We start from the raw sequence: 22661 nt of genomic DNA, 5'->3' as shown, positions 1-22661 counted from the left end.
TTTTTTTTTTTTTGCTTTTACGCACGACAAGTTAACACAATCATCTTCGTCCGACGCTGCGTAAACAACAAACACATTTGGCCCCGGCTCGGTCCCCGGCCCGCATCAAGGATCGTCCATTAAACACTATTCAGCCCGTTTTACTCCGAGTCTTCGTGACGTGATCCTCGTTTCCTTCCTCTCTGTGGTCTCCTCCTCCTCCTCCTCCTCCTCCCTCCGCCGACACTTCATCAGGACAGCCGCCTCCGACCCAGAGAGCGGCTACTGAGGGGAATCTGCAAAGTGCATCATGTGGAGGAGAAGAAGAAGAAGAAGATCAGAAATGAAGAAGCTGCGCTGTAAAGAAATGGAGGCTCTGCTTTGTGGGCTTTTCTTGTTGCGCGGCGAGAGGCGGCCCTGCCGGCCAGGATCCACACGGTTCCTGTTTCTTTCTCTTGAACACCGTCGTTCAGAAACACGCGGTCAGAGTTTGCGGGCTCCTAAAATCCAGGCGTGTTTGAACCACACCCATCTTTACTAGTGACCCCTCTGTGCAGATCTAAACATCCCCTCATGTGGACAGAGTCTGTTCAGAGACTCTGTGGATGGAGTTAACAGATCACTTTGGTTGATGAGGCCCAAACTTCCAGGGAAAGTCATAAGTCCCCTCCTGATCATTAGATAGAGTTTTTATTTTAGTTCTGTTTTGGATGATAGTGACCTGGATCATCTTTGAAATGACACTGAAAACAAATACTGCTGTAAGGAAACCAAAAGAAGCGGTTTTGAGCTATTTCCATGCAACATATTTGCCAATATGAACTCCCAGCAAACAGTAACATTCAGGGAATCTTTAGGGAACATTCCTTCAAGATTAGTTTGCTTGTTCAAACAGTAATCTTCAGGGAACCTAAAGGTCACTGTCAACTGGATTATTAGCCTCTATGTTAGGGAACATTTTGGTAACATTTAAGGAATGTTCTCTAAAGTTTTGCAAACAATCAGCTTCAGGGAATCTTTAGGGAACATTCCTTCAAGATTAGCTTACTGGTTTAAACAGTAATATTCAGGGAACCTTTAGGGAATATTCCCTGAAGGTTCTCTAAAGGTTACTGTCAACTGGATTACTAGCCTCTATGTTAGAGAACATTTTGGCAACATTCAGGGAATGTTCTCTGAAGGTATGGCAAACTGCAACTTTCAGAGAACATTCACTAAAAGTTTGGCAAACAGTAACTTTTAGGAAACCACCAGAGAATGTTACCTGGAGGTTACTGTCTACTGGATTATAAACATTTATATACATCTTTTATAAATCCAAAATAATTTCTGTATGTGTTAATTAATGTTTATGTTGTAGGTAAAGTCAGATTTTGAAAATAAACATAATCTTATCCATAAGTATAAGTAACAACAGGTTTGTATTCATCAAAATAACTTAACTTGTGAGATAACTTTCCTCTGAGGGGTTCTTTCCCTGTTTGCCTTCTATATTTTGAATGATATATGTGTGTGTGTGTGTGTGTGTGTGTGTGTGTGTGTGTGTGTGTATGTATATATATATATGTAGGGAAAATAATAGAAAATAGTTCTCGAATTTCCACAACTCCACTATTTGTCATCTAAGAAGTCATCTCAGACAGGGTGATACAGCAGACCATCTGCCACATGACGCTCTGGATGGACGTATCCAACAACATGATCCTGTCTTACAAAATGTCCACTGATGTTATCAAACCCTTCAGGAAGAGTGGGGGGCAATGTTAAAGCAGCATGGACAACCTGATTAACTGTGTGCATCACAGATGTGTCACTCATTACTGACTTGTGATTTCTGCTCTATGACTTCACTCTCCATCTGTCCATCATCAGTTCCTCTATAGTGGTTGTTTCATGACGTCCATTCTGTTGTGAAGATGCCATGTGTTGGAACAACAAATACTTATTATAAATATTCCTATGTAAAAAAGAATGGACTGAATTTAGTCAAATGCTGCATTTCTGTCTTTGTTCGTTACAGTTTAAAGTCCTCCTCTGCTATGGTTTTTTTCTGTTGTAACTTCTGTTGCATATGGTCTGTGGTTGGATGTTTGACCTTTGCTGTGCAGGGTGATGTATGTGCAGAGTTTTACATTTAGTGCTTTCACATTTGTCTTCTGAAGAAGGGAACATCTCTCTACAGTGTGGTTACCTGACATCTGAGTTCATATAGGCACAAACATGGTTTTGTGGCATCACGAAGCCTTATAGTAAAGTTAACAGAAATCATTTTTGAATATTTAAGCTCATAAACAAATGTTGAAATTGTCATATTAAAAAAAAACAATGCACAAAATTCCACAGATGTAAAGTATACTTACACTGCATTAATCCACATTTTTGATCAGTGATCAGTGTAATGGTTTACCAGCCCAGCAGGGATTATGGAACAAAAATAATCCAAAAAAAACAGAGACATATTATACAGTAGATCCTGTGTGCATGTGTAGTTGGAGAACAGAGCCTCGTAAACCATTTTTGATTAGATTGTGAGGAGCTGTTGGTGCAGCACTACCGTCTCCCGGAGCAGATGCTGCATGACATTTTACAGTCAGTAGATGCATTGTGGTCAGATGCACAACATCATGCAATCCAATGAGGCTCTGTTCAGGCCCAAACTGAATACTTGACGTACACATCCACACACATGCACATACATATGTACTGCTATATGCAAATACACTGCCATGCACATATGAGTATGCAAGTATGTGCAAGTGAAGTCTTTAATTTTGGCCTAAACAGCTTCTCATGCAATCCCCATAGTAATCCTCTTGTTTCCTTTTTTAGTATTGGTTTGCGTTCCTGGAGCAGAATGATGTACAGTTAAGCCCAACATTATTAATACCCCTGCCAGATTTTTGATTTGTGGTATAGAGGCTTGCATTAACTCAAAAAAATGTGCAATACTTTAAAAAGGCATGAACACATGACATTTGGAGTAAAATGTTAAGGGGAAAAAAAGGAAAAATGGGCAGATTTAACATTTTATTTTTGTTTGTTTTTGTCAGAAATTCACCATCAATCAAAATGTGGCATTGTAATGAATCATTTGGGGATTAGCTGTATGTTTATATGGCATACACTGGATTTTTTAAAGCTATTTTAATTGTCCTTCTTCCTTTTCCATTATTTTAATGAAAACCTTACTTGACTTGTAGCCCTGCCACATAGTGATCCACTCAGTCTGCATAGACGTCATCTCTGCCACATAGTGACCCCTGGTGGGGAGGAGTGTTACTGCACTTCATGGATATAGTTCAACTTTACATCCGCCCCTAACCATATGTGCATACATTCAGGAGTTTATCTCAGTGTGTAGAATGTGTTATCATCATACTGGTGCCCACATGTTTGTGTAGATCTCTATTGAGGTCACGTTTGGTCGCTCTGCACATTGGGGGCGGGCTTGTGTTTTTTTTTTTTTTTTTTGACAGGCACTACCTTTGCTCATCTTTGTAATGTTTTCGCCCTCCCCTTCTCGCAGTCACATGGCCTGCCTCTGCTCTCCCGTGACACTTTTGAACAAATAACAGGGTGAACGAGGCGTGCCATGGCTCTGGTGTTGTCATTGGTAGCGGCACATCTCTCACAGCATCCGACTGTCCGACTGGCAGCTCGGCCCCGTCGTCCAGCGGCCCGCCGCGCTCACGTCTGACCGTCCGCCGCTCATCCGGCCCGGGACGCCTCCTGGGGAGACACGCACCCACACAGCCGGACCCGCAGAAACACGAGTTTTAAAGCAGGAAGTGAAAGGAGGTGGGAAAGGAGGCTCGGCGAGGTAAGACTGGGTGCGTCTCGGTGGAAACATCCTGCAGAAGCACTTTGCATCTTTGTTTTATTACAACTTCCTGTCACCATGTAAACAGACATTTACGCAATAATACAGCCGCACGTGTGTTCAGTTTTTTTTTTTGCTCACATCGACCCCAAAAAGACGCAAAGTTTGGTGCAGCGGTTACTCCACCCTCCTGCAACGTAAACGTGACGGAAACGGTGATTTATTTTGGTAACAGGCGGGTTTCCAAAGTAGGGTTCGGGGACCCTTAAGGGGCCTGATTGCGTGCGTCACTATCAGCATCCTGCAGATGATGACCGGTGCTGCCACTTTAGGCATCAGCAGCACAGGAACTAGAGGTTTGACAGGACATTTATTCTCATTGAACTTCCCTGTTTGCAAGTCTTCTCATCACTATGGGGTGGAGAGTTTGTCCCACATGTTATTTCTCAAGACTTAATCATTGTGCAACTCTGTAAAACAGCCCACAGCTCTCATGCTTTTAAAAGTGTGAACCGGCTGCAGATAGAAATGCTTTTATCTCACTAAACATCTTGTGTAAGGCTGTTAAATAGCTAATCTGTTGATTAGTTTACTGGATTCTTAATCAAAAGGTTAATTAAAATGCCCATTGTTAATTTTCTCAAACTCAAATTGCTTGTAATAAATCGATTGATAGTAAACAAATAAATTTTAAAGCAAAACAGTAACATTTTCTTCTTCTTCCAGCTTTTTGAACAGGAAATATTTCTGGTTTCTTTCCTCCTCTATGACAGTAAACCAAACATCTTTAGGACAAAACAAGACATTTGAGGACATTATCTTGTCCTTTGAGAGACTTTAACATGTTTCAACATTTTCTTATATTTTATAGAACGAACAACAAATTTATTATCCGAGAAAATAGTTGATGCTAGTTCCAGCCCTGCTCTCCTATGAGACAAAGAAAAGCAGCAAATCCTCGCATCCGGCCTGCTGGATCCTTCACCTTTTTACTCCACACAGATGTCAGTTAACTAAATGATTAATCGACAAACTGTTTCAGTGCTGTCTGTTTGAACAGAGTCATAATCTTAAGTGGAACAGTTACTGGGTGTGATCCCCAAAGTGAATCCGTGTCTCCTACATGTTCGTTCATGCTTTGTTGTGGAGACCTTTTGTCCCACTTTCCCATCATGTGACTCCCTCACAGCCGCTGACCTACAGGAGAGAGATTCAGCGATTAAAAACCGTCTCCTTGAGGAAGAATTGCGAAGGTGAACGCCGAGAGTAAGAGAACAGCCGAGGCCACCTGAGAGCAGGGAGGCACGCTGCTCGGCTGAGATGTCGCTCTTTTGGTTCACATGTAAAAACAGACAAGCAGCTGTGAATCAGCTGACTGCAAATACCAACCTCAAGTGTGAGCAGGAGCCTTCATGAAGGAGGGGAAGTTAAAAACTTGACTTACAGGTTCAGTGTTTGATCTACTGCTGTCTTTTGTAGTAAAAGAAACAAAAAAAGTATTTTAAAAGAAGTGGGGCAGTAAAAAAAAAAAGTGCCTGATAGGGAAAAATCTTTCATCTCCACGTTGCCCTTTGATTTGAATGTTCTCAGCTTCTAAAGAGCCACTGTTTTTCTGAGTCTTGAAGGCGGCAGGACATGTGCTGCTGCGCACATGACAATCTTCATTCTTAGGAAGTGCTGGGGAGGATGATAACGAAGGGATGAGGGAACAGACTGTCTCTGTGTATCATTAAAAGAGCAGGGAAGGTTTCACACAAACAGATTGCACGTAAGGCATGCCACACATTTCACCTTGCAGGCTTTCTTTTAAATCACAATGTCTGTTGGGGAAAAGGAGAATTTAGTTTGAGACATTGAATTAAAGATAGAAGATGCCCAAATTCAAACCTTGCTTCTCTGCAGCAGATTAAATATTGTAGTATCTCCGTTAAACCTGCTCTTATTCATTTCGTTTCACAGGCTAACCTTCTCACCAGCCATGTCCAACGAGCGGACCCCTCTGATCACGTCGGGGGTGTGTGGTCTGGCTGTGACCGCGGTAGCATGCGGTGCACCGTCAGACCCCACCCCCGAGTCCAACTCCGAGACACCGAGCCCAGGCCCCCGAAAACTCAACACCTTTTTTGGGGTGATGGTGCCGACCGTCCTGTCCATGTTCAGCATTGTTTTGTTCCTGAGAACAGGTGAGCGATGCAAATGGATCAGAGGAATAGGAGCCGCCCTGGGCTGTGAGCCTCATGTGGAGTACAACTGAGTCATTGTGCTGCAGTGACTAACAGTAGTGTGATCTCCTTCTGCAGGGTTTGTGGTCGGTCACGCTGGGCTGCTGCAGGGTCTCTTAATGGTGGTTGTAGCTTACACCATCATATCGCTTACAATACTGTCCATCTGCGCCATTTCCACCAACGGTGCGATCCAGGGCGGTGGAGCCTACTGTATCCTTCCACGTCAAACTGATTTGTAACGTTTCTTCTTCAAGTGTTTGCTTGATCTTTTCCCACAGTTTCAGTTGAACCATCAGCCTTAATGAAAACTGCCCAGACATGATCAGCAGGTCTTTGGGGCCTGAGTTTGGAGGAAGCATCGGTTTGATGTTCTTCCTGGCCAAAGTGTTTGCATGTGGAGAGTATGTTCTGGGTCTCGTGGAGGCCATACTTGATGTATTTGGTGCAGATCCTGGTAGGTTTTTGCTCATGTTTTGCTTCTATCACCTGTTTTTACAGCTAAATAATCCACTTGATTTATAACACATGCCCTTCGTCCTCTGTTTCAGAGTCCTCTGTGTCCGAGGGGGTGCGGGTGCTTCCTCAGGGTTACTGGTACACAGTGCTCTACTCCTCAGTCGTCCTCCTGCTGTGTCTGCTCGTGTGTCTGGTCGGCGCCCACATCTACTCCCGCACCGCCTTCGTCATCCTGCTGGTGGTCACCGTGTCGCTGCTGTCCGTCTTCATCAGCTCTGTGGCAGTCAAACCTCTCGACTTTGTCATCACCCGCAAGGGATCTGGCAACGTGACCCTCCGCTACAACGCCAGCTACACTGGTTTCAACGCCACCACGCTGAGGAACAACCTGTACTGTGAGTACCGATGGGGCACGAGGGGGATGTCGACCAGGATATGAAAGTGTATGCGTGAGTAAAGCGTGACATGTATATATTAGGAGCATCTATTAAAGGTCTCGCTGTTGTTCCTCTTTTCTCTCTCCAGCTGCCTACTCTTTGGACTACAGCACCAACTCCGTCATGTCTTTCGCCACCGTGTTTGCCGTCATGTTCACCAGCTGCACTGGGATCATGGCCGGAGCCAACATGTCAGGTTAAAGCTTGTTGTCATAATATTACACAAATAAAGACACTGCAGCGAAGGGTATTTTTTTTGCCAGTGGTAGTCTATTTAAGCATTTTTACTTCGAAGGTCTTGCCCTTTTTCATTCATTCATTCATTCATTTATTCAATCTTTATGTACATCCTGAGATATTATTGAGATCATACCCTCATTTTAAACGATGTAGAACACAGTTAAAAACAATGAAAATGCAGTTAAATAAAGTTCCTTATAGGAGCCATTGACAACAGTTTGAAACAGTTGCATCTCATAACTGGGTAGTTTATAATCAGGGCTTTAAATCCAAAGTGTGTTAAGTTTTATATGTGTTGTAAAGTATTCTGTCTGGAAAAACAAACACTAAAAGTAGTTTTTCCCACTTTGCTGTTTGCACACAAGACTTAGAGCAGCAGTCAAATGATGATTGTGAGGCCAATTTAATGAGGAAATAATATATGATAAGAAGCTGCATTTACAGCTTTATAAATAAACAGAAACCACATCTTCCTCTTAGAGATGCCCCTCTAACCCTTTCATAAAAAAATACAGCGATGACTAGAATAACTGTCACCAGCCATAAATCTTTACTGGAACGTTTCTAAAGCCCTTTCCAGACGTGGGAGTAACATTACTGGCTTCATCAATCTGTTGAAGTGACGGTTCTGTCAGACATAGGCCACTTTGACATGAATGTTTCTGTCTGCTTCATTCAGACAAACCCAGTGATGGAGACAGACATGGTCCACATGTGCTGCAAAATGTTTCATACATTCAGAGGATAGACTGCTACAGACAGCAAACTAAACTACATTTACTCCACTACATTATCTGAGAGCTTTAGTTCGTACGTATTGCAGGGTTAGATTTCATATACAAAACATTCACAGCAGAGCATGTACTTCTAATTTAGTACATTATGTACATTTTGCTGATGATGCTTGCATCTCTTTATTTTGGTAAGATTTCAAAAGCAAGACTTTGACTTGCAATGGGTATTTTTTTCCTTTATAGCATTTGTACTTTTTAATAGTGTGTCTACCAGAGGAGTCAGAAGACAAAAGATGCTGTCATATCACATATCTTAATAGCGCATACAGACATGTACGTACTGTACATCTAAGCACCCTGATGTTTGTTTTATCATGTCCACACGTCTGAAGGAGACCTGAAGACCCCGAGTGTTTCCATCCCTAAAGGCACCATCGTAGCCGTCTTGTACACCTTCATAGTCTACGTCCTCCTCTTCCTTTTGGCCAGCGCCACCTGTGACAGGTCTGATTTTATTTGTATTTCTGATAATGATATTTAAAGAAAGATCAATATCCAAATAAGCAGCTTGAGTTAAAACAGCCATTTGTTTCTTTTTCTGCAGGACACTGTTGATTCAGGATTACGGATTCTTACAGCGAATCAACATTTGGCCTCCGTTCGTCACTGTCGGGATATACTGCGCCTCCCTGTCGGCTGCCATGTGCGCCATGATCGGAGCTTCCCGCATCCTCCATGCTCTTGCTCTGGACCAACTCTTTGGTAGGGTTTGAGATTTTTACTGTGCATTATTTGTGTATTGAGGATAAGCAACTGAGACTTTCGTTTTTCTCACAGGTTTGCCGTTAGCCCCCGCTGCCGTCACATCGAGCTCAGGGAACCCGTGGGTGGCAGTGCTGTACACCTGGGGCCTGGCACAGGTGTGTTCCTGTGGTGTGCGGTTGTGTATTTTTAGAATTAGAACTGGTTTCCTAATCTGGGGTTTGTGGCGTGTTTGTGTTTCAGTGTGTGGTGTTTGCAGGGCAGCTCAATGCTGTAGCAGGTCTGGTGACTGTGTTCTACTTGCTTGCCTACGCTGCCGTTGACTTGGCCTGTTTGGCTCTTGAGTGGGCGTCAGCACCAAATTTCAGGTAATAAATGAGCAAACACTACTGAATGCATAGTTTGGTTTATTTGAAGCAGGCTTGTATGATGTTCTTAACAGTCAGCGTGTTAACTATTAGAGCCATCAGACTGCTGATAGTAATTTTACCTCAAAGCACACTGGTCTTCTTCTGCTTTGATTGGTCAGTTTGTGTTATCGGATGACTTTTTAACACAGTAGTTTGGATGTGAACTAACATTTTACAGCACCAGAGTCACACAGCTGTACACCAGCAACTTCTGTTTTCTGTGATATAAAATTTGTGTTTTCGTCAATGGAGTCTGGTGGCTTTGAAGCGGGTGATGTAACTGAATCCCATCCCTGTCAGAAAAGGTTGTCTGACAGCAAGGTAAAGCTGTGAAAATACTCTAAATATAGCATACGCCTAAATTCTTAATTTTTATTTTTAGCTGTGCCTTTTTTTTAGGTGGGTAAATGCATTTTGCTGCTCATCCTGTCAACAGCAGTTCAGTTTGTCACTTAGCTTCTGTACAGCTGTCTGCTTCTCCAAACCTGGGCCACACAGGCCACCATCGACCGGACTTAATACACCGACTGTCGATAAATACCTCATACAGCCCCACTTCAAACAAACTGAGTTATCCTCTAAAAGGAAAAGTAAGAAATATGTGTGGTTTTTACTGACCTGTTATTGATGAACAGTGTTCAAGCAAAAGTGCAAAATGTTTGATAGTTTCTGCTGCTCAAATCTGAAAATATGTTGTTTTACTACATTTTGCGAAATTCTAAGTCGCTTATTTGATTATTTGACTGTTGCTTTGACAAAACAAGATATTTGAAGTTTTTTCTTCAGATTTCTGACATTGTATAGACCAGATTGTGTTCAGAGAATGATCAGCAGCTTAATCAGAAATGAAAAATGTTTTTAGCTGCGGGCCTGTAAATGTCACAGTTGAAATACTGCCTGACAATGGGATGTTCTAGGTCTCCAAGACAATAAGAATTAAAAACACTATTGTGATCTTGGTGTTTTGAAACAGGATGCAACAAACAAGCTGTGGATCCGACTGACTGCACTGCGTCCACTCAAGCGGTAGTAGCTTGTCGATTACAGTGTAGACGCACCCAGCTTTAGGGAAATGTGACCCTTGACCTCTGTAGCGGTCACCAATGCATGTATTGACCCCAAAATAAAATCATTCCAAGAAGCGACCATACTGAGGTCATATATGAAGTTTCAGGTTCAAACTCCTCTCCTGTAAAGTGCTAGACTGTTAACAGACAAAAAAACACGCACACAAAAAAACAAACACATGTTAACTGAGGTAACAAATCAAGTGAGTGGGAGGGTCATTTTTAACAGACCTTCTTTTACTACTGGAGAAGTCGCCCCCTGCTGGTTATTTAAAGCAATTCCGATCTTGAGGCTACTTCCATCTTTTATCTATGGATGTAGCTGGAGCCTGTCTTTTTATGATGAGTACAAACGTGGTGCACATCACAGTACACAACATCCTCTAGAGATGCTTGGGTATATTACTATCACATATATGAGGCAGTGAAAATAGCATTTATAGCCTCTCTGCGCTTCTGTTTTTCATGTGTCCGGCGGCCTCATTTCTTCGTCTCTGTGTGTTTGACAGACCGACCTTCCAGCTCTTCTCCTGGCACACCTGCCTGCTGGGGATCCTAAGCTGCCTGGTCATGATGTTCGTCATTAACCCCGTGTACTCCTCAGGCAGCATCGTCCTCCTGCTACTGCTGCTGCTTTTCCTGCACTACAGATCGCCCACCAGCAGCTGGGGCTACATTAGCCAGGCTCTCATTTTCCATCAGGTATCTGGACACGGCAGACACACACGTTGACAGCATCCAAGAATTTGTCGACAACGCTGTTTTTTCCCTGTGGTTTAGGTGCGCAAGTATCTGTTGATGCTGGACGTGAGGAAAGACCATGTGAAGTTCTGGAGGCCGCAGGTGCTGCTAATGGTGGCCAACCCTCGCTCCTCCTGTCAGCTCATCCTGTTTGTCAACCAGCTGAAGAAGGGAGGACTGTTCGTGTTGGGTCACGTGCAGCTGGGAGATCTGGGTAATGAATGCTCAGTGGGTGGTCTGTTGTGGCCATCTGCAGCCAACAGTATTAAATTAGTCTTATCTCTGAATCATTTTCCTTTGTGGTTTCACCCATCGCTGAACCCTTCTTCTGTTTTATTCAAAATAGCAAGCTTGAGTTCCTGCCTTCTTCTACTGCAGACAACATGAAATCAGTGTCATGCTGTGGTTCCTTTTTGATTTGTGCAAATTTGAGATCAGATTTGGACGAGAAAGTGGGGATCAGGGGAACATTTACTGTTTGGTATAACTGATAATATTCTTTTACTAGTATATACTGTAGGTTTAGTGGGCAGATTAAACTCACCTTTTGTCTCTGTCACATGCCTGGAAGCTTATGACTAAAGTCATGTGTTACGTGATCTCTTGTATCATTCGGGTCTGACACATGAATTACAAAATAATGAAACAAGTTCATTATTATAACATTCATAAAGAATATCGCATGAATTACAAAATAATGAAACAAGTTCATTATTATAACATTCATAAAGAATATCGCATGAATTACAAAATAATGAAACAAGTTCATTATTATAACATTCATAAAGAATATCGCATGAATTACAAAATAATGAAGCAGGTTGCACATGACTGAGGTTATATAACAGCTCTGGCTGACCTACCTGAGGTGACGGTACCATCATGAGGAGTTCCCCTGTGTGCTTTCACTTTCCTTCTGCCGGCGCTTCTGCATTATTAATCAGAGGTTTTCTGTGTACCGGTGTAGCCTCACATATGTCAACCAGCCGTCCTGTCTTAGTGTTTATTTGACTGAAAGGCACACGTCCTTTTCAGACTGTAAGTAAAAATAAAAAAATACTATATATATATTTTTTTTAGTGATGCACCTTAAGGACTACAAAGCAACTTGTGCATATATTCTTTCATTAATGTTTGTCAATCTGCCCCCTGGTGGCCGTAGGATACATTGCAATGCATGTAAAGTGTGAAACTGGGGGATTTCCTAAAAAGTAATTACATGTACCGTTACTGTTTCACTTACTGTTCCTGAGTGCAGTTTTTAGATACTCGAATGCATCTAAGTAAAAAAAAAAACAAAAACAAAAAACAAACAAATGAACTAAAAACAAGAACAGGTGGAAATAAAATAGGATCAAATTAAAACCTGAATTGCCCAAAGGTTCAAATTGAGTCAAGCTTCTTCAGATCTTTCACTTGTAACTTAATATTTTTGAATGGCAGTATTTACGTTAATAAAGGACTTAAGTATTTCTTTCACCACTATTTACTTGCGGTTCTGTTTATCAGTGACATTGCATTTATGAATATCTATTTTATTTGTTTCTATCTATGCAGTAAATTAATTTCTGCCTTCTGTGTTGCAGACTCCCTGCCATCAGACCCAGTCCAGCAGCAGTACAACTTCTGGCTGAGCCTAGTTGATAAACTGGGGGTGAAGGCCTTTGTAGACCTGACGCTCTCCCCCTCAGTCAGACAGGGAACTCAGCATCTGCTGCGCATCACAGGGCTGGGTAAGCTCCCTTCACTACGCTGTACTCACATTCAGTGCAGGTTATGACATGACTTTATCTGTACTTGGAGAATCTTGTACATTTTCTGTGTCTCTCTACAAGGTGGCATGAAGCCCAACACACTGATTTTGGGCTTCTACGACAGCTGCACTCCTGAGGACTTCTTCCTACAAGACACTGCCTTCTGTGACGCCTCAGTGGGACGAGGCAGCGAGGGTGACTATAACTTTGGGGTTGACCTGCCTTCATTGCAGGCCCACTTCCCTCCTGTGCGACATGTGGAGAGTCCACGCTGGCTCTCGCCAGAGGAGTACGTTGGCATTGTTTCTGACGCCATTAAGATGAACAAGAACGTGTGCCTTGGCAGATATTTCTTCCAGTTAGAGGGCGAAGACAAAGAGAGCAAGGTGGACGGCTCGGAGCGGACTATAGACGTGTGGCCTCTGAACCTGCTGCAGCCCGGCAGCCGTGACTACCAGGACGTGTGCAGCCTCTTCCTGCTGCAGATGGCCTGTGTGCTCAACATGTCCAGCAAATGGCGACATGCAAGAATGAGAATCTTCCTGAACGTGGAGACGCAGTCCAACGACCAGGGCTGGGTGGTGAATGAGGAGACATTTCGAGAGCTGCTGAGGAATCTGAGGATCCGTGCGTCCATAAAGATTGTACCGTGGGACTCTGTGGTGCAGCACCACTCCCAGCCGGGCGGGGACAACTCTGCAGAGACCACACAAGCTCTGTCCGAGCACTTTTTGACCGCAGTGAACTGCATGTTGATGGAGCACAGCTCGCAGGCTGCTGTGCGCTTCCTGTATTTACCTCGTCCTCCTGCTCATCACAGCCAGTCGCAGCAGTACTTGGCTCAGCTGGAAGCAGTGACCAGCGGTTTAGGACCAACGCTGCTGATTCATGGTGTCACCCCAGTCACTTACACTGACCTCTGAGCATGTGTAGTCTTGAATTTACTTAAATCTAAGTAGAAACAAAAGGAACACGTAGTTTCATGAAGAGTGAATGCCTCGGTACAGTATTTACTACTGCAGCCTGTTACTTTACTGAAGCCTAGAGAAGGACCACAGTCGAGTGCCACTTGAAGCTTTTGCATTCAAATAGGATATCTTCCTATTTTTAAATACTTGAACTGACGTTGGGATTGAGTAAAGCAAATACCAATGTTTGTGGTCATGATTTATGTTGATGTAACCTCCTGTTTGATTTAGCTTTAGCTCTGCCTTTCATGGAAACACACAGATATGAAAATGTGTCAAAAACTCGTCAGAACTAAACCACAGTTTTTTTTTTAACAATATTAGACATTAATGGCATCGAATATTTAAATGTCTACATATAATTTGAGGCTTGAAATCATGTGGAATTTGTGGTATTTGTGCTAGAAATGACCACAGTACAAAAGCAATTTTTACTGCTCCATGTTCTAAAGGGAGTTGTGTTCATGCAGAATAGCTCGTTTGTATTTTTTGCTGCCTGCTTTTTTATTTTATTTTCACATTTAGGCTGGTTGCCGGACCAAGTGATCCAAAGAGTTTTTGTTCTTGACCTGAATTGAATTCAAATTTTCCTTTTCAATGCACTTATCCAAACACGTTTTCTCTTGACTATTGAAAGTGTCTTTTTGCTCTTTACAAAGGGAAGTGTTTTGTACATCTGACCTCAGAATGATGAACAGCATTTGTTACTATTTGTGTTAAATACTTTGGATTTTTGTCCTTCACAGTGCAGACTGTTGAAATATATTTAAAAGGGTTATTATTATATTCATGGTTACTTTGGATGTACTAAAAATTATAATGACCATTATAATCCGGTCTCAGTCAGAACCAGAATGATGATTCAAAGCAGGCCAAGACTGACACCAGAGCAAGTTTTAGTGTCACATTTCTTCACAATAACTCACCATAGTTGCAAGCTATGTATTGACATGTCACTGTACTTTAGTTTTCTGCTGCTGAAAAGGGATCTTGCACATGTTTGGGTTAATGCTTAAAGAGGGAACTTTAAAGCAGTGCTTCCCGACCTTTTCTATCTGATATAACCCTGCAAGAAACTCAAGAAACCCTTCATCAGTACCTCGAATGTTCAAATGTGTTCATTAAAACTTGTTAAAAATTGGATCTTTGTTACCAGTTAAGTAGATAAAGTTTTGTTTTTCATGAAATTGAACTATTAGTGTTTAGGTAAGCCTGGTTTGAACTATTTATTCATTAACTTAAGCTGTATATTTTTCACATCTTCATTTCAACCTTCAAGAGTTTCATCCACACTGTTAGCTTAACAATTTAAACAGCCTGCCATGCTACCAGCTAATGATTTCCAACCATTTATTCCTGCTATTTCCTTTTATTTATCCATTATGTTTACCTTAGAGTGTCAAGTATTTATCCTTATTGTTAGCTTTAAAAAAAGGATTGTTTATCTATACTTTTTGCTAAAAAAAAAAAACAAACAAACTTTTAGGTAGCTGTTTGAATAATTTATCCACTTTGGCCAAACAGTTGAAACTGTTAGCTCAAGGTTGACAACGAGCTGAAACAGCTAAAGTTATGGACGAACAATTGGAAATTGTGTGTGAACAGTATAAATAAACAGTTGAAATTGTTAATTCACACATATAACTAACAATTTTATGTACTGGCCGTACTATTAACTAATTATTTGTCAGTTTTAGCTAGTTATTTCAACTTTTTGGACCATTATAGTTAGCTAACAATTTAATTTGTTAATCCATACAGTTATCAAAAAAATACAATCTGTTCGTCATATCCTATAGCAAAAAAAACCTCAGCTTCTTGGTATACTATTAGCCAACAATGTCAACTGTTAGCCACAATTGTAGGTAGCTATTTCAACCATTTTGTCCTCGATTTGAATCAGTTCTGCATATTTTTTCTGTCTCTGCTGTTTATCCATTACCTTTGGCTAACTGTTAACTATTGTACTCCAGGCTGTTCACGTCCACTAATTCTTTAATTAACTTGTAATTCCTGCTGTTACCCATGAGTTGAGCTAATCTTTTTACAGAATTACCCCCTGGGGCAGTCGTGCCTGTGGTTGGGAGTCACTGCTTTAAAGTACTTTAATGCAGATGTTCATAGAAAAGTAAATATAATGTACGCCACATGCACTGTGTGTTGTTATGTTTGGAATTGTAACGAATTATTTAAAAGCTGCATAAAGGCAACACAAACTGACTGTGTCTGTACGTCTGCCATTATCTGGATTAATAATAACTGAGGCAGTCACAAGAGAAACCGGGGTTCTATATGACCACTCAGTCAAGAAGCCTATTGAACATGTCGAATAAATGAAAGCTTAAGGCGTGAACTTAACAGTACTTATATGTATTTTATAGCAGTTTATGATAATACAGTACAGTGAAGATTCACATTTATGTCAGTCATCTTCAAAAACAAATTCACATAACGTCTGTACAGATGCAGGCACACGACTACTCCTCCTTGTCATTGAGCCTCTTGTTGTCCTTACATAGTCTACCATCATGTTTCCCCAGTTTGGGAATTTTTTTCAGTTTTCTGATGAGAAATGTCGACATACGAAACCAGTCCGGCATGAGCACCAAGAACGCCGCGCTCTGTGGGAAGGTAAGAAAGAGAAGCGTTCAGTTACTGCAGCTCATGATTTGGAAGTGATGATGGATTGTCGTTCCTCTGACCTGCAGGGCGTGAGACAGGCAGCCGCTGGTGTAGCTGGAGTGACCCACGGTGTTCAGCGCTTCACGGGCAAAGTCTGAAGCGCTCTTCACCAAACAGTTGACCTCCATGTTGTTGGTCATGTTGGTGGACACAAAGAAGGGGGCCACACACTGGAGGAACATCAACGGAGGTTAGACAGGTGGAAGGTCCCCTTCACAGTCGTCCTCAAATGTATTCATCCCCTCCCATTAAAGAAAAGGCGCAATAGTCACTCAAATAGGTAGAAACTGAAAAAAGTAATAATAAATAAAAATTTGCTAAATTACAATTTAGTGAAATAAGACATTGCTTTTGGATTGTGGTTGAAAAGAATAATTTAAAAAACTAAGTTGTTAAATTAGAGCACTTTGCTGATGAGCAGTGGACCAGAATTCAAATACCTGTCAACAGGTGCAGAAGTCTGATAAAGAGTTACAGAAAACACTTAATTGCAGTGATTGGCTCAAAGGGTTGTTCAACAAAATGTTAGGTTACAGGTCCCATCATGCTTGTTTGGTTGTTGTTGTTGTTTTTAAAAAAAAAAATATATATATGTATTTCTGTTGAACCACAATTCAAAAGCAATGTCATGATTTTCCTACAACTTCTATTTATTATTACTTTTGTCAATTTCAACTTATGTCAGTAACAGCTGTTTTTCCTTTAACGGGAAGGTATGAATACATTTGAGGATGACTGTACATAATGTAACATGCATCAAACAGAAACCCCTCCGAGGCTGAAAAATAATCAAGTCAAGTGGAGCAACGTCCGACGTAAAGTGTGTTTGATGCAGGTTAATGTGCAGCAAATTAAAAAAATAAAAAATAGGAAAAAAAGTCTGAATCAGGGGGAAAACAAAAGGTCAGTTTTATGAGCTGCATGTTTGTTCAACCACTGAAAAAAAACAAAAGATCCTCAAATGTAGCTTGAAGAAGTTCCTAATTTAGAACAGTAATAAAAACTTCAAGTGAAAACAAATGTATATGTAAGTAAGTGAATAAAAATAGAATGATAGTTGGACTGATTAGGGTTCATCTTAGCCTCATGACATCTATCATTATATGTGATTTTCTTTAGAAATCATGTGTCTGTTTGTGCCTAAAAATGAACAATTATACGTAAGAGTTTGGTCAAAATAAATCTGTAAACCTTTTCATGTAAATAATCTATAATCTGTCTTGAGCTCCACTGCATCTCAGAGGCACATATTATATTTTAAACACCTTACAGCTTTAGTTAGTCTTCAAATTGCAATTTTCCATACATTAATCCCCAATTTGGTGATTTTGAATGTTTAAACTGAATGTTCCTTAATGTGCAGAGAACATTCTCCACATCTAAAGATAAATAAACTGTTGCTGTAGGTTAAACTATCCAACAGTATGTAAAATAATAAAAGGTAGCCCCACTGTAAAAAAGTAAAATGCAACATATACATTAATGCAACACTAACATTAATCAAGCAATGTTATATAAAATGTTGCTTGATTAATAATATATCTAATTCTATATATAATTTAAAACAGGGACCATTTTACTGCACAATGACTAATTTTATGAGCGTGTTTTTGTCTATTATAGATTATTTACACTTTTACTTGTGTAAGATTTTGAATTCAGTACTTTTACTTGTAACAGAGTATTTTCACAGTGTTGTATTATTAATTTTACTTTAGTTAAGGATCTGAATGCATCCTCCAGCGCTGTCAGATTGTCATGATCGCCTTTGTTTACCCTCACCTCTGCGTTCGTAGTGGGTTTTCTAGTATTTCTCATATCCAATCAAACCTACACTTTCATTACTATTTATCCCTATTTGAATTACTCTGTACTGTTTCTTATTTCTGTCTATTTGTAAATTAGAACTAGACAGATAGTTTGTTTTGGAAATAGGTTGAAATGATATTTTTGCAGTCTTGGGTTTCTCTAAATGCGTTGTACGCCTTTAATAGTGAATGAGCCTCTGCACAGTGTAAGAGGGAGTGGTGACAACAACACGTATCCACTTCAACATATATTTAAACAACAAAACAAGCCGAGTTCTTGGGAATCATTTGACTATTTCCGATAAATGAGCTACAGCTTGAGTACGTGTAACGTGTCAGAACTTGGTCTGTGTCGCATACTTTACCTGCACTGAAATTCCCTTTGACTTGTACTCAGCATGCAGACTCTGAGAGAAATATGTTACGAAAATCTGAAATAAAGGAGACAAATCACAAATGAAGTAGATCAGCAGTTAAGCGCTGTTTGCTAATAAATGTGATCTGGTCAGGATGTGTATGAAAACCAACAGAATGAGAGCGTACCTTGGTGGCTGAATAAAGAGCCAACAGAGGCTGTGGACGGACGCCCACTGCTGATGAGATATTGATGATCAGCCCTGTTCCTCTGGGGACGAGACAAACACTCAGAAATTCATGCCGTACTCTTATGTCACAACCACGATGAACCATTGAATGCGTCTCAGTACCTTTTAATCATTTCTGGAAGAACCAGTCTGGTCATCTGATATAGAACAGAAAATATAAGATCAATGCGGGTGTCTGAACATTCGAAACAGTCGAGCACTAAATACTCACACAGATCTCTTACCTGAGGGACGGACAGCACATTGCAGTTAATAAGCTGATTGGTTTTCTGCTCAGAATACAAACAGAATGGAAACTCCATGTTAGGACAAATATGACCTGAAAATGCTTTTGTTTTCAGAAATAGGCCTTTAAAACTCACCTCCTCAGCATCTGGTGGTTCCATAAAACAGGCAAAGTTTTCAGTATAGATCATTCCCACGTTGTTAACTGGGTTATAAAGAGACAAACAAGAACGTTTACTCTGGTATCAGCCTTTAATTCATGACACTATTCTCTTCTTCTTACACTATTTGGCCTTTAATTGTCAGCAGAGCGTCTGCATTTTGGTCTGGAAAGGTTCAGGAGGAATTCACAGGATAAAAAAGTAGCAGGTTTCCTGCACAATGACGTTTTTGTTTTTTTAATTATTACCTTTTTATTCTCACGGTGATATTTTATTATTTGCTGCACAGTAAAAATTAAAGTTTGTCAGTTTAGTTTGCTGATCAGTTTTACCTGTAAGGTGTGCATCAAAAATGTGTATTATTATAAATGTTAATTCTTTTTTTTTCTCCACAGTGTTCCGTAAATGTTAATAATTTAATAATAATGTATAATAATAATAAAAGTAGAATAATATTTTTGCAATTTAAAAAATGTAATAAGCTAAATTATCACTATTTTATGGATATTTGCTATTATTTGAAAGAGAGAAATGTATATTAAGAGTTTATTTGTTTTGTTAAATTATACATTTTTTAAAAAGTATTTACATGTAGACTGTAAAAAACAAACAAACAAAAACTGGACATAGCATCCACATCACCAATCTGTATTTTTATAAACAGTAATTTATTATTTTGCAGTGTTTGACTGTACAATATCACTGTTTTTAGAATCTGCTGTTTGTCTTGAACATCACCGTATTCCAACATTTTTTAATGTATTATATGTATTCCTTTTTTTTTAATGGGATGATTAATTTGTATTTTTTGTACAGTTTCGGGGTGTGAGCACCTTCAGGCGTTGTGTTTTTGAAACCCTGATATAGTGCCGTAAATTTAATTGAGTGTATAAAATCTTGAAAGAGACGGACGCCTGTTAGCTGGTGCAGAGGTTTGTAATGTGTTCATGTGGGTTTGAAAATGATGCTACCTCGCGGCAAAATAGTTTCAGCCGTCTGTTGTTTTTAGGTCAAGTAAAGACTGCCATTGATATCACTGTTATTAGCGTGTTCAGGAATGTAGTCAGTATAAGTCTCATTGTTTTCATTGTTATATAATTTAGAGTTCCAGCATTGTGTCCCTAATGCTAGGTGTGGTTGGGTGTTCACTCACCTCTGATGAGGATACAGTTTGTACTAGCACACCTAATTAGCGTGGCATTTTATTCGAAAGGTATTTTCATTGATGTCACGTTTCCCAGGGCAGTTCCTCGATGTCTTACAGCTTCTGTTCTCTTTCCCTTTTATCTCATTTCAGGCAAATGTTTTAAGAAATAGCCAGTTGTGGCAGATAAACTCTGGCTGACTTAAGGCCTCGCCACTGACTCACTTCACGACACACTAAAGATAAAATCAGTGTGAGGGAACTGAAATAACCTCACAAGCAGTCAATTAGTAAGGACATGATCTCTTTAGGGTCAAACTGTGGCGCTGCTGATAGATCAGACTAGAGTTTGACGTGGGAAATATGTATGTTATTGTCTTGCTGAGAGTTACAGCACTTGGCTCAACAGAGAAGTCTGTTCCAGAGTCTCCGCTGGTTGCCAGTTTTGGTGTTTCATCCTCATTTTTGTGCAGACCGAATGTGACATAATGTGTGCATTAGTGAACTTTAGAGGTGCTGGTAGGCTGATTTTTTTTACATTTTGACAGCCATGCTTGTTGTTTCAAAGTGTTTCCTCACTTTTCTGTCTAATCTACACATTGTTGATTGGTCAAGTGTCCAGTTGCTTTTCTTTACCGTGCAGATTTGGTCCAAACTTTCTTATTTCATAGATCATCTGAATAACTTCCTCTGCTCTATAAGACTTCCAATTACCCAGAATTCCAATCTCCAGGCCTTCTAGTTCCTTGGCTATGACGGGGTAGATCCTGTGGCCTTCTGTGAAGTCCACCTGGATGGTGCGAGTCTTTCGTCCGTACTCATTCTCTGAATGAGACAACAAATATTTCAGATCGTTTATGCTAATTAGATGCACGCTGACAAGACAAACATGTTTACCGTAGCGAGAGCAAACATTAGAACGGCAGCATTATTTTCAATTGACTCACCTATCTCTTTGGCAACCGTCCGAAGCTTATCTTCAGATCTGCTTACCAAAATAACATCGAGACCTCTTTGTGCCAGCTGGAAATAGAATGCAGACGGACAGGTTTTGTCGTAACTTACAACAAGACTCTACAATAGTGCAAATGAGTGACTGCATCAAACAACTTAATGCAAAGAAATTTTGTTCTTAGTTTGAATTAGGACCTAAAAAAAAAACAGCTAAAAGACCTTTTTGTAGAAGGAAGCAGGACGCTCACCTCACAGGCATAAGCTTTACCAATTCCAGACGTGGCACCAGTGACAACTGCACAAAGGAGAAAGTGTAGAGATGTTAGATAGTGGCTCTAGGTATAACTTTCCATTAGCTTGTATGAATGAGCTGGTCTTGTCATTGTTATAAATCTGCTGTTTAAATTTTTAGTTTAACTTCTGCAAAAGACAAGCATATTATGAGGATTCTGCTCATTCACAGGTTCCAAACCTTCCATTTTGCAGAAACCTCTCATACAATCATAAATGTCAAACTGATATTAATGCTAATCCTCTCCCATTCAAGCACGCGGTTGGGACGACAGGCTGAGTTCAGGTCCAAAAGTTAACTGCTCAGGTGTCATATTTGTAAAGTTAATGGATGCAAAGTGGAGAAGACAAGTGGACTGAAATATGTGTTGCTAATAAAATCCGATCAAAAAGGAAGTTAAACACCCTATCAGGCCCATTATTGATGAGAGGAGGGCCGGGGAGTGCAGCTACTGATGGAAGTAATATGCAAATATTTAACCCCATAAAATCGAGGCAGGACTGCATGTTCTCATTTGCAAATGGTTTGACACACACACACACACACACACACACACCCATTTAATGAGCGAACATTAGTGTACATTAGCAATAATTTCACAGTGTGTCAGCAACCAAACCAACACTCCTCACATTACACGTGACACAGTTAACGTTTTGTTTTGAATAAATGTAACCTGTAAGAAAGCATAAAGTATATTTGGCCTAACTTTACCTGCCCATCGTCCATATGTCCTTAAATCCACTTTCCAGTGCTCTGATAAAACAAACTCTCTGAATCCACACCAACACCCCCAGGCGAGTTTCAGCAGGTAGAAAACCAGAGTAAATCCACCAACAATGGCCAGCATGTCAGTGAGTGACATCCTGCAGCAGAGCTCCTAAACAGGACAGAATTTCTTTGGAGCACACCACACAGATGTTTAAAAGGTAGTTAATCCTAATTTTATAGCAGAGGAAATGAAAGCATTTTCATGTGTTATATGTACCTCCCACATCGCTCCACCCCTCAGTGTGTGCTGCTGTCATGTGGGTGAGCTGAGCTGATAATGAACACCCCTGGACCCAGACAATGTCACTAAAGCTGAAAAACTATCTGCAGATTGAACTGATGGGTCAGTTTGATGTTTTTAAACCACCAAGGATGATAAAATCTCATGTCCTGTTTTCTGATTTTGTTTGGAAGTCTAAACACATC

The 22661-nt window shown here is 40.5% G+C and overlaps 2 protein-coding genes across 2 annotated transcripts; one reads left to right on the top strand and one right to left on the bottom strand.

Annotated features, from left to right (window-relative positions):
* The first annotated feature begins 3595 nt into the window (after window positions 1–3595).
* slc12a9 (solute carrier family 12 member 9) lies at window positions 3596–15813 on the top strand. Its single transcript, XM_008298996.1, has 14 exons — window positions 3596–3799; window positions 5759–5982; window positions 6100–6234; window positions 6341–6478; window positions 6573–6875; window positions 7006–7113; window positions 8284–8395; window positions 8496–8653; window positions 8729–8811; window positions 8897–9021; window positions 10640–10832; window positions 10911–11085; window positions 12458–12604; window positions 12707–15813. Exons 2-14 carry the CDS (start codon window positions 5778–5780, stop codon window positions 13546–13548), a joined length of 2724 nt encoding a protein of 907 aa, XP_008297218.1. The 5' UTR covers window positions 3596–3799; window positions 5759–5777; the 3' UTR covers window positions 13549–15813.
* A 129-nt stretch (window positions 15814–15942) lies between these two features.
* hsd20b2 (hydroxysteroid (20-beta) dehydrogenase 2) lies at window positions 15943–22411 on the bottom strand. The gene is made up of 11 exons (XM_008298995.1): window positions 22179–22411; window positions 21421–21467; window positions 21166–21241; window positions 20933–21043; window positions 19051–19118; window positions 18913–18957; window positions 18791–18825; window positions 18627–18708; window positions 18449–18514; window positions 16296–16445; window positions 15943–16214 (listed from the first exon to the last, which is right to left on the bottom strand). The coding sequence occupies exons 1-11, from the start codon at window positions 22327–22329 to the stop codon at window positions 16071–16073; spliced, it is 975 nt and encodes a 324-aa protein (XP_008297217.1). The 5' UTR covers window positions 22330–22411; the 3' UTR covers window positions 15943–16070.
* Between the last annotated feature and the right edge of the window lie 250 nt (window positions 22412–22661).

Source organism: Stegastes partitus, unplaced genomic scaffold (assembly GCF_000690725.1).
Source record: "Stegastes partitus isolate 25-593 unplaced genomic scaffold, Stegastes_partitus-1.0.2 Scaffold1370, whole genome shotgun sequence".
In the NCBI taxonomy this organism is placed as follows: domain Eukaryota; kingdom Metazoa; phylum Chordata; class Actinopteri; family Pomacentridae; genus Stegastes; species Stegastes partitus.
The sequence above is the reverse complement of the archived record's forward strand: the minus strand, read 5'-3'. Positions and strand labels throughout refer to the sequence as shown.